We start from the raw sequence: 19,100 nt of genomic DNA on the forward strand, positions 1-19,100 counted from the left end.
ACCAGGACGTCATATGGATAGGATTATTGTTATTATTTGTAATGTTAGTTGAAATATGATATATGAAATATAAATGAAGTTGAAATAATATCTTTAATATGTAGGCCAGGCCTATTTATTAACCCACAATAATATATGTATATAATTATAACTTAATTCTATTTACTTGCATAATGGGGATATTTTAGTGTGGTCATATGCATTTATCATGCAGACGTCATCTCTATAATTTATTTCATGAATCAATCAGCCACTGTTATCCAAACGTTCTCTGAGGACCGCTTCAGAACACCGGTCAGCATGCATACACCTACAGTAGTTAGCAGGACACATACTGTATGCAGCTCAAACGACTAGGTGCTGAACTAGAGGAGCAGCGCTGCACCACCACCCCACCTCCAGTACACCCCTGACAGTAGCTTCTATTAGAAACCCTAATTCAAGCTTTTCATTCACAGACTTTGAACCAATGGTGGCACACAAGCACACCTTGCAGCTCCATCCAAGAGGGCCCTCTGGGATCTCCCGTCATGTTCTGGAGTTCACCCGTGTGGACGTCATGTGGATGTCCTCTCATATCTGGAGCGGGTCCACTTCCCATCTGGCCCACATGCACGGGTGGTGTCTGGTGGGGTGGTGGTGCCCTGATGCAGCCCTGACTGGATGCGTACAAACACACAAACAGCGGAGTGAACTTTGAGTGAACAGCCCTCAGACTTGTTACCAGATTTCAAAATTACAAACTTCAGTGTATGTAGTATCACATCCACACACACACTGCAGGTCAGATAATCGCTTAAGATTCTCTCATCAGAGAAATGACTTCTCTTATGGAGGTCCCTACCCAGCTCAAAATATATTTTCAGACGAGGGTCTGTGGTAAAATACATTAAATGTGGGGGTCCTTGACATGAAAAGGTTTGATAACCAGTGGTTTAGGTCACTGGGTCAGGACCAATTTGTGGGTCGCGGACACATTTGTCATGACTATATACAAATAAATCTATTATTTTTCAAAAATACTTTCATGAATACATTTAAAAAAAATACAAAACTGAGAAGTTTCATAAATTAGAAAACAAATGTTTAAGAAGTAGTAAAAATATCAGATATACCGTATACAAGCTCAAAGTGCAGCGCGAAGCAGCGCGTTGTAAGCTTATAGATCTGCTGTTTAGGTCATGTGATTTTGATGAGAGTTCTTACCTTGGCACTATGACAAGCTCTCCAGTGGCAGACCGCAGGGCTCCACCTTTGGGGTCATCGGGGCCATTTCCCAGCAGGCCTCTGGGAGGAAGACCTGAGAGACACAAATCTTATATTAAAACACACATGAAATGCTCTAAAATCAGTGATACTCACTGAAATGTGCACAATCTGGACATGACACTATGCTAGTGTGTCACAGGGACTTATACAGTCTTTGCACACTGCTGTGCTTTTTTTTCCCGGAACACGTAAATAAAGAAATCGACCTCACGTTATGTCAATCACGTTTGCACACTGCTGCCGTTTCCTATTGTTTATTTTCGGACCAGGGTCGATTTTGCGGATTTCCAAAACGCAACAAAAAAACAGCAGTGTGCATTTGTGCAACCAGCTTGAACACAAACCCACCCCTTGGCTTGATGCTTAGTGCCAAGCAGGGGGGCTTTTGGGTCCCCATTTTCAACAGTCTTTGGTGGTTTGACCTGGCTGGGGATTGCAGCCTCTCAGGGCACTCTAACCACAATAGAAGGGTCAGGGGGGGTGGTAAGGATGGGGTTTGTTTTCACAGTAGCAGGTTATTGATCAATCAATCAATATACTAGTAAAACAGACCTAATTTGCAGTGTACTTGAGTTCTTTTTCAATCTATGGCAAACTCTTACACCAAAAATAGCTGATGTACAAACAAAATGTGTCACGTTGTGATTCGTTGTTAGCTTGTAGATCACCTATTTGTGGTGAAACTTCCCCCCACAGAATAGGGATGCTGGGGTTCAAGTGGTTAATTGTATAAAGTTATTTTCAGTCAATTCTGACGTAAACGTGTATTTCTCCATGACATAGCCTACCATATCAGGTGGAAATAAATAAATAAGGTGGAAAAATTATCTTTAATTGAATTGCCCCTAGTTTAGAGTAACTAGGGATATTGAAACAATTCACTACGACTACGACTAATACTGATCTCAGAAAATTAGAATATTGTGTAAAAAATCATCGCAGATGCCTTTGCACCCCAAATCATAACTGACTCTGGAAACCTCCCACTTGAATTCTTAAAATAACTTCAGAAGGTTGACATTTCTCTACTATAAATCTGTGTTGAGTGGTCTCATGTAATATTGTAATATTTTGAAACATGGACTTTTGATATTCATGAGCTGTATGCCATAAAAATGTTAACAAAAAAGGTTTGGAAGAATTCACTGAATGTCCAATGTATCTGGAATACATGAAAGTTTCAAGAAAAGTTTACTTTTACACAATATTCAAAATGTTCAAGATGGAGGAGAGGGTAACCGTTCCACATCCCATCCCCCCCCTGGAGGACCATCCTACTTGACTTCGAGTGATCGCCGATGATGATGGTGTGTGTGTGTGTGTGTGTGTGTGTGTGTGTGTGTGTGTGTGTGTGTGTGTGTGTGTGAGACTGTGTGAGAATGACAGAAAACTGTTGATAGGCATGCAAGTATTGTTACATTACATATACAGGTGAAGATTCAACATTAGTATTGTTACATTGCATATATACAGATACATAAAAGTAACATTTGGTTTCGGCACCTCAACATTGCAGCAACTATGACATTTGCTAAAAACTAATAACTAAAACGATACAATGCCAATCGCACAGTTTGAGTTAGGGCTCAACTTTTTTCTGTGGCAGTAAGACTACAAACTAACAGCCATATGTTCTCTACACACATAAATGTATACCAGCCTTCTCAATGCATACAGTATTACTGTTGCATCTTGTGTGCAGCACCAAATGTACCCAAACTAGAATTTCACCCGCCTTTGGCGGACTCATCCCAGTAGCGTGCGAACATGCACACACGCACAGCTGCTCCAAGCCATGTTGGCCACAAAAAAACACTGTTTCTTCATGTATGTTAAGTGTGTGTTGTGTGTGTGTGTGTGTCATTAATTAACAGTATTATTTATTATTATTAGCTATAAGTAAGCCTACTGAAATTGATTTGATGACTGAGGCAATAGGAGTTATGTTTAATAATAAGCACTAATTACTTAAACGTGACTATCTCTTTATAATCACAATCACTTCAATACATGGAGTGTATACTGTAGACTGTATGTGGGACTGGACTGGAGTTTATCCAGACAAAATAGTAACATTCCCACTCCGTCTGTGGCATTTGGGGGGGTGAGAAAGAACGCTATGACTTACACCTTTCAACAAAGAAAACACTCAAATACATGATACTGCGATAGCGATTTGCATATAAAAGAGGACATTAATAATGGGGCCGTTGAGGAATCCGTGATTAGCACGATTGAGGTGAAACATTTAGGCCAAGTAGAAAGTGATCCAAGTGTGAGCTAAACACGGCATACAGATACAGTACACACATGTGCACGATGTTTGACTGCTTTGCCTTTGTACTTTGGTACGTCTTGGTGTTAGATGCACGCCAGCACGGTCATTATAGTGTCTGTAGGGGTCCATTTTGTTCCATGTATTTGGAGGGACGTGCACGTGAAGTGTCTATTTTCGCAGAGCAGGTAAAATATGTCTTGGTGTTGTTATCTCCCGTAGCCTGCATGCAGAGCCGCGCGTGCGGATCCAAATATACGGTCGCTCGAAATGCGTGCTCACTGGTTGGTTCGCTGCAGGGAGCCGGATCTCTGGGACCCGTTCCTTTCAAAGAGCCGTTCAAAAGACAGTAAGACTGGCTCATTTTAGTTATTAGTTACTTTGTAGACTTCAATCCTACAGTATATATGTCACAGTTAGTTTGAGATTATCAGTTATATTGAGAACAGGAGCGCTCGTTTTTGTGCACAAGGTGGAGCAGGCGCCGCCTCCTTCAGGAAACTAGGAATAATTTGACTGAGGTTAGGATTAGGGTTAGGTTTAGGCATAGTTTTACTGAGGTTAGGTTTGGGGTTAGGTTTAGGGTAAGGTTTAGGGTTAGCGTTTAGGGTAAGGTTTTGGGTAAGGTTTAGGGTTAGGGTTTGGGGTTAGGTTTATGGTAAGGTTTAGGGTAAGGGTTAGGCATAGTAGCATTCACCAGGTTACCATTCACCAGCGTGGGACTAAAGCTGACTGCATGCTCTACCACTGGGACATGAGCTTCTTCCACATCCAGGTGAAAAAAACAAGTGCTCCTACCCCAATCTAACTGAGTTACCCAAACTAACTAACATATACACTCATGTGCATTTTAATTCCGAAGGTCTCCCAGCAAGCACGGTCAGGACCTGGACCAATCAGTGACGCCATGACTAGTCAGATCTGGCCTAGAATATCACCTGATTTCAACCAACATAAATCCTGCCCACGAAAACGGGCGTCCTGGATTAATCAGAGAGGGTTCGATCGAGGCCAGATAAATATCATAACTAGTCAGATATGTCCCAGAATATAACCTTACATTCTCATATTTCTACAATCAGCTCCGCATACGGAGATTTCGAACGTTTCGCAACAGTTCGGGAAAACCGCCATCGGGTCGAGCCGAGGCCTGGCACTGCACTCCGCGCCGGGGAACTCGCCTGAAGCCGGTGGGATGAACGGTTCTCGAGATATGTGGATTACATAGACGCAGACACGCACGCAGAGACTTCTCACATTATTCTAAGATAACAATAATCCTGTCAAACTAAAAAGTCAATATCACGTCCTGGTAATGATGTCACGATCATCCCTATATGGGCTGTGATCTGGCCTAGTTCTGAACGTCACCGGAGTCACCAGAGGACGTTATCATAACGTTAGCATGACGTCATTTGGCTTGCAGGGCTACTTGTGGCATTTCTATATTGCACAGGGGTTGACACTAAGGTCTCAGAGGCACTTGCCCATCGGGCAAGTACAGGTCATGTTCTACTTGCCCGAAGGTCATGCCCACTTGCCCGAAAAGTAAATCGTCCATTATAAAATGATAGGTACGATTTTAATTACCGCTCAATTTAACACTTATTTCTTTACTTTCTGGGGCTGTGCGATAAAATGTCATACCTCAATACCTTCAAATCCAAATACCAAATACTCTAGCTATGATTGAATATTAGTAAGGGGAACATAAGAAAATCTGCGAAGTAAATCGTTACCAAGAAATGTCTTCACCAATGTGTTTCTAAAGGTGTGTAATAATATGTACTAAAAGGTTGAAATTCAACTCCCGGGGGAAACCTCATAAAAAAAATTATTTGTGTTTGTGTCCCATTAATTTACTATACAGGAAAAACTACACAAAATAAATCTGCTTTAAGTAACATGTGAGGGGTCAAACTAGGGGTTTTTCATGATGCTGAATCCATTGCAAGAATTTGTTTTCCACGAAAAACATTCCATGGGCGACAAATGGACCCCACAAAACAGTGAAAAGTGATGATTCATCACTAAACCATCGTTTTGTGGGTCCGATTTTAGCCCAAGGAATGTTTTTCGTGCAAAACAAATGCTTGCAATCGATTCAGCATCATGAAAAACCCCTAGTTTGACCCCTCACATGCTACTTGAAGCAGATTTATTTTTTGTATTTTTATCCTGTATAGTAAATTAATGGGACACAAACACAAATCAGTTTTTTTATGAGGTTTCCCCCGGGAGTTGAATTTCAACCTTTTAGTACATATTATTACACACCTTTAGAAACACATTGATGAAGAAATTTCTTGGTAACGATTTACTTCGCAGATTGGTCAAATATCTTATAAAATCCCCTTACTATATGTCTATGGTTTCACACTAAATGTAGCAACAGTAAAAACAGCACATTATAGAGCTCTTATTTTACATTCCACAGACCAGAAGACACAGCGCACTGGCCACATTCAGGTGTTTAGACAGATATCTCGTGTTGTGTTTATAGACATTTGGGTCCCCTCTCAAATGAGCACTTGCCCTGTCGGGCAACCTGAAAGCCAACTTCACCTGCCCTGACGTCTTATTTACCTTCCGGGGGCAGGTGGGCAAGCCTTAGTGTCAATGCCTGTTGCAGTATTGATACTTTTACTTTTACTTAAAGAATTTACTCCCCCTCCTCAAAAAAAGGAACTGCTCAAAGGACTTGATTCGTTCGAGTCCCACCTCTAAGTTGGGGTTGGGGGGTAAGGAGGAGGAGTCTCAGCCCATGGTTGGAGTGCGTTCAGCATCAGCGTGTTGAGGTGTCCCCCACCCATGTAGGGGGGCAGGGTAACAGTCAACAGTTGGACGAGTCGCCCCGCTGCTCCACGGAGGTGCTGACGCCTTCAGAGAGCAGGGTTTGGAACATGGCCACCTCCTCTGGTGGCCAGACTTGGGGGAATCCCTCCTTACCTGCATGTATTTATTGCATATAAAAACAAATGTTACTTTTTTTAACAGCCGTTATTGACTGAATTCAGATGACCTAATCAGCATTTGCCATTGTTTAGCACATGACCACTTATTGGCTATATACTTTGTCATATGACAAATAGGGAAATTCACAAAGCATTGCAAGTGGTTATTACCTTATTTTGTCACATTTTATGGTGTTCATCACAGCTCGATGAATAGACTTAGTGCAAAGTGGGCGATTTGGACGAGGACCTGTAGGTGTAGGGGTATGGGCAGGATGCTGGAGTAGGAAAGGGTCTCTGTCTGCTTTCTCCAGGAGACCAGGACCAAGGCTCTGTACCAGTTGTTATCACCTGACATCAAACCATAAAGGGAAGAAGTTCACCCTCTACAGATCCTTAGCCCAGCCTTAACCACTTCAATCTAACCATAAGAATACCTGAGGGTGCAACAGTTAAAGAAAAAATATCTTGATTTGATGATATTGTAGGCATGGCATTGTAAGTGCAAAGGTGGGGTCGAGGGACCTTTCCCTGAAGACAGTCTAAAGAAATCCCATAGTTCAAATCAGATAATTTGAAGACTATTAAAGATTATACAGTAAGGTAAATGGTTTTCTGCTAGCTTCTTACATTTCTGAAGAGAAATTCTTGCCATAGGTAGAATCATTTTTTCCCCCCTATGCAAAATTGGTAATTCTTTACCTGAATTGACGCTTGAAATCAAGTTTTCTGGAGGATTGTTGCTGCCAACAAAAGATTGTTCTCACACTGTGAACCAAAAGACAGATGTCCTTGGAGGAATACATTACCTGAGAACTGGGAGCAGCACATGGTTTGCCCACTCAGATGAGAACGGTTGCGGCGAAGCCGCCCTCCAGGAGTGTCCACCACAGAGAGGACCCTTGTGTCTTTGCTGGCATGACCCACACTTTCTGTCCTGCTAGTAGAGGTGGCAGAGTCTGGGTGTGGTGCGATTGTATAGCTTTGCTGTGTTTTCAGAGCCTCGTCCTTCTCCCTGAAGTCCTCGAGATCTGGCCACTGTGGTTGTATGCTACAACCCAGGCAGGAGAACCGGGGCCCACCTGCAGAAGACTGCCTTGCACCTCTCCATGACCTGTTTTGCGGTAGTGTTACTGGGCAGGTTGCACACTTCTATATATCTGGAGAAGCAATCAACCAGGACTAGATAATCATTATTCCAATGGAAATGGAATCAGCCCCCACTCCCTGCCATGGTCCACTTGGCAAATCTGTTGTGATCAGGGGTTTGACTGGTGCCGGGGTTTCTCGTGGGCCATGCATGGGAAATCACGCAGGAGATGTTTAAGTCTTATTCTTGCGTGTGGGAGAAAGTTCACCATTTTCGCTTTTTCCTGATCATACTGCTCTCCTTGTCCTGTGAACTCAACAGCAATACCGCTTTCGAACTCAGCAATGGCTTTCTTGTACCACTCAATAGCCTCTTCCTTCACATTCATATCTCCTTCAATATGTACAGCCAGAGATAGGTATTCGAAAGCCCTCTTGTAATGGCCTTGAAAAACATTGACATTATTGTCTTTGTCACTACAATCATTTGTTGGTGTACATGTTTCTCTGGTGTTGTCCAAACCCATAGCCAAGTTAACACCAGGTTTGACGAACAACACAAAATACTGTTGCACTGTTTCACAAAACTGTCAACTTAGGTCAATCTACCTAATGTACTGTATATACGTGTTTCCTTCTGTCTCCTACCATGACAGTCTATATAAGATTCGGACAAGGGCTGTGGTCTGACATCACACATACAGTACATACATAGCAATGCCAATTTGCACAGGTCCATTCAAGTCGTATACCACTATACTGTACCAGGCTTTCCTCCGAGGTGGAAAGTGTGGTGGCGCGAGGTTAGCTGTCATGTGATACAACTTCACCCCCGACTTTCGGCACCTCCACGTGGTCCAAGTGAACACAATGGAGCTCTCCCTACCTCCGGTTTAGCCAATCTCAAGCTTCCGCGGTCGAATCTTAACTGTATCGGGGTGGGTTTTAGATACACGTCATGGTCTGGGACTGTATGAGTGCTGCCGGCACTGGGAAGCTACAGTTCATTGAGAGAACCATGAATGGCAACATGTACTGTGACATACTGAATCAGAGCATGATCCCCTCCCTTCGGAAACTGGGCCGCAGGGCAGTATTCCAACACGATAACGACCCCAAACACATGGGATGGACTGGCTAAGCATGTCTCCAGACCTAAACCCTATTGAGCATCTGTAGGGCATCCTCAAATGGAAGGCGGAGGAGCGCAAGGTCTCAAACATCCACCAGCTCTGTGATGTCGTCATGGAGGAGCGACCAGTGAAACCTGTGAAGCTCTGGTGAACTCCATGCCCAAAAGGGTTAAGGCAGTGCTAGAAAGTAATGGTGGCCACACAGAATATTGACATTTGAACCCCATTTGGTAATTTTCACTTAAGATGTACTCACTTTTGTTGCCAGCGGTTTAGACATTAATGGCTGTGCGCGGAGTTATTTTAACCGATTTAGTGCCAATCCCGAGAATACTCGTGAAAAGTACTCGAAAAGTACATGGTGCCGATCCAGAGTATACTCGTGAAAAGTAATATATTACTGTAACGGCGGGTATCCTACCAAGTACAATGGCGGAAGCTCCGGAGTCCATCTCCGTCGCTGATTCATCATCATCACGGCTCCACGGGCACAAAATAGTAATCCCATAACATTGAGGTGGACGGGGGATCTCATCTTTAATGTCCATTTTCTCAAAACTACACTTTAGAAGCGAAGATGGAGGCAGATTGCTCGCTTATAAAGCACATGTTGGAAAGCACGGAACCGATCCAGCATGGCACCACGTAAACACGATCGCTTCCTGTGAATGACGCGATGACGTCAGACCGGAAGTGTTCACGCTATGGACTTCTGGCCTTCAAAATAAGACAACGCTAGTGAATGGGACCGGGGGGAGGCGCGCTGGACATGTTAACCTGTTAATTTCAGGAGCACTAAATGAGTTAATGGGACAATACAACTACACTGTTATGCAAGCTGTACACCGAGTCACTGACTACTTTACATTCTATCAAAGTGTAATTTCTTCAGTGTCACATTAAAAGATATAATATTTGCAGAAATGAGAGGGGTCTAAAGTAAAAGTTGAAATTCCACAATGTAGAAATACTCTGAGTCGGTTACAAGTCAAAGATCATGTGCAAAGGTGGGGTCGAGGGACCTTTCCCTGAAGACAGTCTAAAGAAATCCCATAGTTCAAATCAGATAATTTGAAGACTATTAAAGATTATACAGTAAGGTAAATGGTTTTCTGCTAGCTTCTTACATTTCTGAAGAGAAATTCTTGCCATAGGTAGAATCATTTTTTCCCCCCTATGCAAAATTGGTAATTCTTTACCTGAATTGACGCTTGAAATCAAGTTTTCTGGAGGATTGTTGCTGCCAACAAAAGATTGTTCTCACACTGTGAACCAAAAGACAGATGTCCTTGGAGGAATACATTACCTGAGAACTGGGAGCAGCACATGGTTTGCCCACTCAGATGAGAACGGTTGCGGCGAAGCCGCCCTCCAGGAGTGTCCACCACAGAGAGGACCCTTGTGTCTTTGCTGGCATGACCCACACTTTCTGTCCTGCTAGTAGAGGTGGCAGAGTCTGGGTGTGGTGCGATTGTATAGCTTTGCTGTGTTTTCAGAGCCTCGTCCTTCTCCCTGAAGTCCTCGAGATCTGGCCACTGTGGTTGTATGCTACAACCCAGGCAGGAGAACCGGGGCCCACCTGCAGAAGACTGCCTTGCACCTCTCCATGACCTGTTTTGCGGTAGTGTTACTGGGCAGGTTGCACACTTCTATATATCTGGAGAAGCAATCAACCAGGACTAGATAATCATTATTCCAATGGAAATGGAATCAGCCCCCACTCCCTGCCATGGTCCACTTGGCAAATCTGTTGTGATCAGGGGTTTGACTGGTGCCGGGGTTTCTCGTGGGCCATGCATGGGAAATCACGCAGGAGATGTTTAAGTCTTATTCTTGCGTGTGGGAGAAAGTTCACCATTTTCGCTTTTTCCTGATCATACTGCTCTCCTTGTCCTGTGAACTCAACAGCAATACCGCTTTCGAACTCAGCAATGGCTTTCTTGTACCACTCAATAGCCTCTTCCTTCACATTCATATCTCCTTCAATATGTACAGCCAGAGATAGGTATTCGAAAGCCCTCTTGTAATGGCCTTGAAAAACATTGACATTGTCTTTGTCACTACAATCATTTGTTGGTGTACATGTTTCTCTGGTGTTGTCCAAACCCATAGCCAAGTTAACACCAGGTTTGACGAACAACACAAAATACTGTTGCACTGTTTCACAAAACTGTCAACTTAGGTCAATCTACCTAATGTACTGTATATACGTGTTTCCTTCTGTCTCCTACCATGACAGTCTATATAAGATTCGGACAAGGGCTGTGGTCTGACATCACACATACAGTACATACATAGCAATGCCAATTTGCACAGGTCCATTCAAGTCGTATACCACTATACTGTACCAGGCTTTCCTCCGAGGTGGAAAGTGTGGTGGCGCGAGGTTAGCTGTCATGTGATACAACTTCACCCCCGACTTTCGGCACCTCCACGTGGTCCAAGTGAACACAATGGAGCTCTCCCTACCTCCGGTTTAGCCAATCTCAAGCTTCCGCGGTCGAATCTTAACTGTATCGGGGTGGGTTTTAGATACACGTCATGGTCTGGGACTGTATGAGTGCTGCCGGCACTGGGAAGCTACAGTTCATTGAGAGAACCATGAATGGCAACATGTACTGTGACATACTGAATCAGAGCATGATCCCCTCCCTTCGGAAACTGGGCCGCAGGGCAGTATTCCAACACGATAACGACCCCAAACACATGGGATGGACTGGCTAAGCATGTCTCCAGACCTAAACCCTATTGAGCATCTGTAGGGCATCCTCAAATGGAAGGCGGAGGAGCGCAAGGTCTCAAACATCCACCAGCTCTGTGATGTCGTCATGGAGGAGCGACCAGTGAAACCTGTGAAGCTCTGGTGAACTCCATGCCCAAAAGGGTTAAGGCAGTGCTAGAAAGTAATGGTGGCCACACAGAATATTGACATTTGAACCCCATTTGGTAATTTTCACTTAAGATGTACTCACTTTTGTTGCCAGCGGTTTAGACATTAATGGCTGTGCGCGGAGTTATTTTAACCGATTTAGTGCCAATCCCGAGAATACTCGTGAAAAGTACTCGAAAAGTACATGGTGCCGATCCAGAGTATACTCGTGAAAAGTAATATATTACTGTAACGGCGGGTATCCTACCAAGTACAATGGCGGAAGCTCCGGAGTCCATCTCCGTCGCTGATTCATCATCATCACGGCTCCACGGGCACAAAATAGTAATCCCATAACATTGAGGTGGACGGGGGATCTCATCTTTAATGTCCATTTTCTCAAAACTACACTTTAGAAGCGAAGATGGAGGCAGATTGCTCGCTTATAAAGCACATGTTGGAAAGCACGGAACCGATCCAGCATGGCACCACGTAAACACGATCGCTTCCTGTGAATGACGCGATGACGTCAGACCGGAAGTGTTCACGCTATGGACTTCTGGCCTTCAAAATAAGACAACGCTAGTGAATGGGACCGGGGGGAGGCGCGCTGGACATGTTAACCTGTTAATTTCAGGAGCACTAAATGGGTTAATGGGACAATACAACTACACTGTTATGCAAGCTGTACACCGAGTCACTGACTACTTTACATTCTATCAAAGTGTAATTTCTTCAGTGTCACATTAAAAGATATAATATTTGCAGAAATGAGAGGGGTCTAAAGTAAAAGTTGAAATTCCACAATGTAGAAATACTCTGAGTCGGTTACAAGTCAAAGATCTGTATTCAAAACTTTACTTTAGTAAAAGAACAAAAGTGTTGGCATCACAATATGATTAAAGTACAAAAAGTAAAAGTACAAGCTTTTAAACTTAAAATAATCTATCTATAAATGCGAGAAGTCTCTGCGTGTGTGTTTGTAATCCGCGTATCTCGAGAACCGTTCGTCCCACCGGCTTCAGATTCGGCACGCGCGTTCTCCGCCGCGGCATGGAGTGCAGTGCCGGGCCTCGACCCGACCCGACGCGCGGTTTTCCCTAACCGGCGCGAAACGTTCGGAATCTCCTTATGCGGAAATCGGCGCAAGCGCTGACTCATTGTGACATCACTGCAGTGCCGGGCGCAAGCACTGAGTCATTGTGACATCACTGCAGGCAGATACAGGGGCCTAGCCTCGACCCGACAGACTGAGATCTCCATATATGGGCATATGGGCAGATAGAGATCTCCATATATGGGCAATACAGGGGCCTTGCCTCGACCCGACAGATATCTCCGTATATGGGCATAAAAGGGACACAGACAGATATATCTCCGTATATGGGCATAAAAGGGACACAGACAGATATATGGGCATAAAAGGGACACAGACTGAGATCTCCATGACAGATATCTCCGTATATGGGCATAAAAGGGACACAGACTGATACAGAGAATGGGCATATGGGCAGATACAGAGATCTCCATATATGGGCATATGGGCATAAAATGGACGCAGATATATGGGCATAAAAGGGACACAGACTGAGATCTCCATATATGGGCATATGGGCAGATACAGAGATCTCCATATATGGGCATATGGGCATAAAATATGGACACAGATAGAGTATATGGGCATAAAAGGGAAACAGACAGATACAGAGATCTCCATATAATGGGGTTTGCATTAAAGGGTGGGGTATTCATTCCCTATTTACATCGTTCCCGAGTTGGCCAGGTCGCAAACTCCATATATGGGCATAAATGGGCACAGGCAAACAGATGGTCAAACCAGGTCCTACAGAGATCTCCATATATGTCAGAAAATGGACGTAGACAGACATATCTCTCCATATATGGGCATAAATGGACACACACAAACAGATGGTCAAAACGGATCCTATGACAACAGGTATAATGGGGTTTGCATTAAAGGGCGGGGCATTCATTCCCTATTTACATTGTTCCCGAGTTGGCCAGGTCGCCGACTAGACGCTCGGCCGCCCGAAGGGCGGCCGAGCTTCTAGTGTATAAAATAAGGCTTAATCCGTTAATATTAATTTGTAATAATTCGACACAGTAACTTGTAACTAAACTACAGTATTTGCCCTCTTAGTGTGAATGAATTAACATTCATATTTCGACATATTGGAGGTCTGGGCATTCAGAAATGTTTAGCAACTTGCTTCTCCAGCCTTGTGAGAAGGCAGAGTTGCATCTCCATGAGCTGTTCCAGGTGGGCCATCTGTTGGAAGAACACACACGGAAAGATGAGTAAAACAGGAAAACACTGTTCTTTAAATCTTTCCTACCAAAGAATTCAATACAAATCCCATTTATTAATGTATGCTTATATAGTATAATATACCTTCTATTTGTGCAATGTTTGGACATTTTGAAAATACATGCACACTGTGCAGGTTGAAACTGGTTAAATGATCCACAAGATATACAAAATACAGATCTAAACGATACTCAGGTGTACATCATCAATGTATTAGGACGTTGGGTTCTGGCTGATAAAGCCAGCACAAAAAAAGCAATATGCCTTAAGCCAGGGGTCTTCAACGTTTTCAGGCCGGGGACCCCCAAACTGATGGGGAGATGGAGCAGGGACCCCCTACCACCTCGTAGGGTGGGGGGGTCGGGGCTACGACATATTTTTTATTTTAAACAAGTACAAGTTACAGCGAGCAGGGTGGGCCGTACCACTACCATTTCTAAACATACTACTTATTAACTGAGAACAAATGTCAATAATATCAACAATCTGTCAATTGCATAGTAATCATGTATTCAAGCTATTCAAAATGGATAGAATCATGATTTATTTTTTAACATAAATGTGGAAAAAGGCAAAAAAATAAAAAACATTTTTTGAAATCTTTTTTTTTTTTTAAGCAATAATTTCGGACCCCCTGCAGTACCTCCGCGGACCCCCTGTTGAAGACCCCTGCCTTAAGCAGAAGCAGTGTGCAGGATAAAATAATGAGATGAGGATGCTCTGACCTTGGTCTTCAGCTCTACACAGCAGCAGACGGGCCTGTCAGCACCTAGGGTCCAACAAATCAAGTAACAGTGTTCAATTCAACATTTAAACATAACATTAACATTGTTACAGTCCATATACAATTCAATTCGATCTTTATTAGCGGACTCGGGTCCATAAAACAAGGTACAAGAAATATAAAAAGAAACACAACAGGCAATAAAAATCATTAAGAAAATATACCCACAGTAAAACACACAGGCATTTTAGCCAGTGTACCCTTAGTCTGGATGTATAGTGTGAACTGATCATAATGGGGCTTGAAAGCGCCACAATGATGCCGTTAGTAGATACATCCAGCCGTTGCATGAATTTGAATATTAAAGGTGCTTTAAAAGCAGGTATCATCTAAACATAAAAGAGCAGTTTGCGACATTAGCCCTGGATACATAGCCTATAGACAACACTAACAAACAGAACCACTGTATAGGCAGCTACAGTAGCCTCCTAAAGATCCACACTGTACAACACTCACCACTGGTGAAGTATATTGAGTTAGACGTACCTTTACATTCTGTAGGAGTGAGTTAGACGTACCTTTACATTCTGTAGGAGGGCTGCCCTGGGGTGTCATTTGCTCCGCCGTCTTCTGTGCAGCATCTCCTTGAAAAGAATCACAAAAACCTCACTGAATATTTATTTTTATTTTGAATATTTACACACAGTTTTTAGCTGTGACCTTTAAGTGAATAATGGACTAAGTGAAGTAGTAGTAAATAGTATTTGAAGATTCATAACAATATGTAATCCTTTCTTTACCAGCAACAGCAAGCTCTGCCTCCTCCGGCATCGACCCAGTGACATCAGCGCTGCCGCTCAGCAGTTCCGGCTCTACGGGGAATCCTGTGGCATCAGCAGTTGCGTCCGTGCTGCCGGCAGGCTGCTCCGGCTCTATGGGTGTAGCTGAGGGAGTAGGGCTCTGCCCGGACGCCCCGGCGTGGGCCAGTTGGGGTTCGGGGGCGACTTCAGCTCTGGGAGGAGGAGGAGGAGGAGGAGTCTCAGCCCGTGGCTGGAGTGCGTTCAGCATCAGCGTGTTGAGGTGTCCCCCACCCATGTGGGGGGGCAGGGTGACAGACAACAGGTGGACGGAGTCGTCCCGGCGCTCCACGGAGGCGCTGACTCCTTCAGAGAGCAGCGTTTTGAACATGGCCACCTCCTCTGCCGGCCAGACCGAGGGGAATCCCTCCTTACCTGCATGTATTTGTTGCATATGAAATCAAATGTTACTTTTTTGACATGTTAAGCAATTCATCTGTCTGAATTCAGATACCTAATCAGAATTTGCCATCATTTAGCACATGACCACTTATTGGCTATATACTTTGTCATATGACGAATAGGGAAATTCACAAAGCATTGCAAGTGGTTATTACCATATTTTGTCACCGTTTTATGATGTTCATCACTGAATCAATTACATGATCAATAGTTTCACCTTTACACTTACCACTTAGTGCACAGTGGGCGATTTGGACGGGGACCTGTAGAAGGTGTGGGGGTATGGGCAGGATGCTGGAGTAGGGAAGGGTCTCTGTGTTGCCATAGTCGGCATACAGGACGGTGACGCTACTGTCTGCCGTCTCCAGGACCACGGCTCTGTACCAGCTGTCATCACCTAACATCAAACCATAACGGAAGGAGAAGTTCATCACCTACAGTAGAGCCTACAGCACACCCTCAACACATCCTTAGCTAAGCCTTAACCACCTCAACCAAACCATGAGAGAGCCTGAGGGTGAAACGGTCAAATAATAATGATGTATTTGATCGAGGGATTTGATGAAGGGATCTATTAATAATAGATCCCTATTGTGGGCGTGTCATTCTAAGTGCAAAGGTGGGGTCGAGGGACCTTCGGGGTTCCCTAAGGAGGGTTCCAAATGGACCCTTAACTCAAGAGTTATGGGATTCTTTGGAAATAAGAAAAATTACTTTGAGAACTACTGTACTAGCACACAACAGAAGATGACCGGCCTGAACTCTGGCTCCCCCACCTCTTCCCCCCTTGAGAGAGAGAGAGAGAGTGAACAGTGCTCGATGCTGACCTGGTATCACAAGGGAATGGACTGCAGTGAAAAACAAACTATTACATTGTACTTGTTACTGCCTGTATGCACAGGCTGCCCAGTGAACTGCACAGCCAGTGTATTCATGCATCAAATGTCATTTAGATCAGTGGTTCTCAACCTTTTCAGGCCGCAGCCCCCAAAATACACAAAACGAGGCGTTGTGAGCATGTAGATGTGCTATTTTTACAATTTCTGCCTCTACTAATTGACAATTTTGCTAACGTTTAATTTGTCATTTTAGAGGTATAAAAATGTCCTTAGATTGTCACTTTAGAAATGTGCAGATATCCTCTATAAACTTAAACTTTATGCTGGTTTGTTCACTGTTGAGTGAGAAAACAATGTAGCACAATAAGTTAATCATTATGGGGACCCCCAAAATAATTTGGGAGTCCCGACCCACAGGTTGAGAACCACTGATTTAAATGAGCTGTTAGATTGTGCTTGGTGTTTCCATGGACCAGAAAAAAAGAGTTTTCCAACTGAATGATGACATGAACAACCCTGTGTAGACGTTGTGTTTCCTACCAGTGAAACGTGCACAGCAAGCAGCCCCGACAGCTGGAGTTTGACCCTGACACAAGCCCTGGTTGGCGCTGCCGTACACAGCCAGCTCCATCATGACTTGTTGAAGTTCCTCCATTCCAACTGCGTGCTACAACTGGTGCAGCTGCCGTGCGTGCTTCAACAGGTGCAGCTGCCATGCGTGCTTCAACAGGTGCAGCTGCGGCGCGTGCTTCAACGGGTGCAGCTGCCATGCGTGCTTCAACAGGTGCAGCTGCCATGCGTGCTTCAACAGGTGTAGCTGCAGTGTGTGCTTCAACGGGTGCAACTTCAGTGCGTGCTTCAACAGGTGCAGCTGCAGCGTGTGCTCCAATGGCCGTAGCTGTGGTGTGTGCTCCAACGGGTGTAGCTGCTGTGCGGGCTTCAGCCGTTGTAGCTGTGGCGTGTGCTCCAACGGGAGTAACTGCCATGCATGCTTCAGCATGTGTAGCTCCAGTGGGTGCTTCTACGGGCGTAGTTCCAGAGCGTGCTTCAATGGGCGCAGCTGCATGCTGTGCTTCAACACCGGTTTGTGCATCTACAGACAGAAGTGAGATTTAACACAAAGCTCCCAGGAAGGGTTACATGTACAGTCAGTAGCGATGTGGGCTCTAGGGCCGCGTTCTCTCCTCAGCGTCGTCAGTGCCCACGCTCTAGGTGGTAGCGATGCGTGGGTAATTCTTTTTTTCATAACCCGCACCGCCCACAGCCCGCACGGAACCTAACCCGCCCGCTCCGCCCCGCAGAACAATATGTAAATCAACGAATCGGAAAACATGAAGGCGCATTTTGAATTGTGTGATGTAAGGGTTAGACAGAGTTTAGAGAGAATGTTTAGAGAGCGCGCAGAGCATGTAGTTACCGTAGGCGTGGCTGTGAGCATCCAGCTGCTGGTCGGTGCCAAGAGGAGAGACGAGGCGGAGGGTCAGCAACAGCTCGGCTACGTCTGCCTGAGGGTCGCTGCTCTCGTCCATCATGGCCACCAGGGCGGTGCCGTCGCGCTTCCCCAGGATCTCCACGCGCACCATGCGGTTGGACACCGCCTGCCGCAGGGCCTGGATGCAGTCATCAGACCAGCCCTCTCCCACTGGTCGCAGTCCTGGAGGAAAAAAATGGGGTAATCGCGATATTTCGACATCTCATTAGTCCCACTTAGGGTTAGGTTTAGGCATAGTTTTACTGAGGTTAGGGTAAAACAGGACAGGGACAAGGCAGTGTGTGCATGTTACTCAATGGATTTCATCGACTGAAACTATGATGAAAAATGTTGGTCGACTATCTTTTTTCCACTGACTAAGCTAAGCTATGATGACTAAAACTAAGACTAAATATAAGGCCAATTTCGTCAACAAATAAAAACTAGACTAAAATGTGGGCTGTGCTCTGAAAATAGCTAGATCAAATAGATCAAATAGAGTAAAACTAAAACACCAAATCAAATCAAAATCTGCTGTCAAAATCAACACTACCGTGTGTGCATGTGACTCAATGGACAATATAGGTGCATCACGTCTAGTAGCATGGCAGTTTCTCCAGAGTCTCAACGGACTTTGTACCCGGAGAACCGATCCCTGTGTGTCCTCACCTGCCAGGGCACAGGGGATGGCCTGCATGGGCAGAGCCAAGAGCGAGGGGCTGATGGGCCGCAAGCATCTCAGCTCCACCTCCTCAGAGGTACCAAAGTCGATGTATCCGACACACACATGGTCCTCGGACGAGTACGCCAGCACCTTTGCCAGACCTGAACCACTGCTTGTCTTCTGTGGGGGAGAGAAACAGAACTTAACTCACAAACAAGCCCGAGA

At 44.7% G+C, this 19,100-nt stretch overlaps 1 protein-coding gene across 1 annotated transcript; it reads right to left on the reverse strand.

Annotated features, from left to right (window-relative positions):
- Positions 1–13,740: 13,740 nt before the first annotated feature.
- On the reverse strand, positions 13,741–17,395 carry LOC308306192 (tudor domain-containing protein 1-like; the record flags this gene model as incomplete). The annotated part of the gene is made up of 6 exons (XM_080751094.1): positions 13,741–13,879; positions 14,644–14,687; positions 15,221–15,286; positions 15,443–15,874; positions 16,131–16,298; positions 17,281–17,395. 6 exons carry the CDS (start codon positions 17,393–17,395, stop codon positions 13,799–13,801), a joined length of 906 nt encoding a protein of 301 aa, XP_080607220.1. The 3' UTR covers positions 13,741–13,798.
- Between the last annotated feature and the right edge of the window lie 1,705 nt (positions 17,396–19,100).

This window comes from Nannobrachium achirus (genome assembly GCF_963921795.1).
Source record: "Nannobrachium achirus genome assembly, chromosome: 20".
Taxonomy (NCBI): Eukaryota; Metazoa; Chordata; class Actinopteri; order Myctophiformes; family Myctophidae; genus Nannobrachium; species Nannobrachium achirus.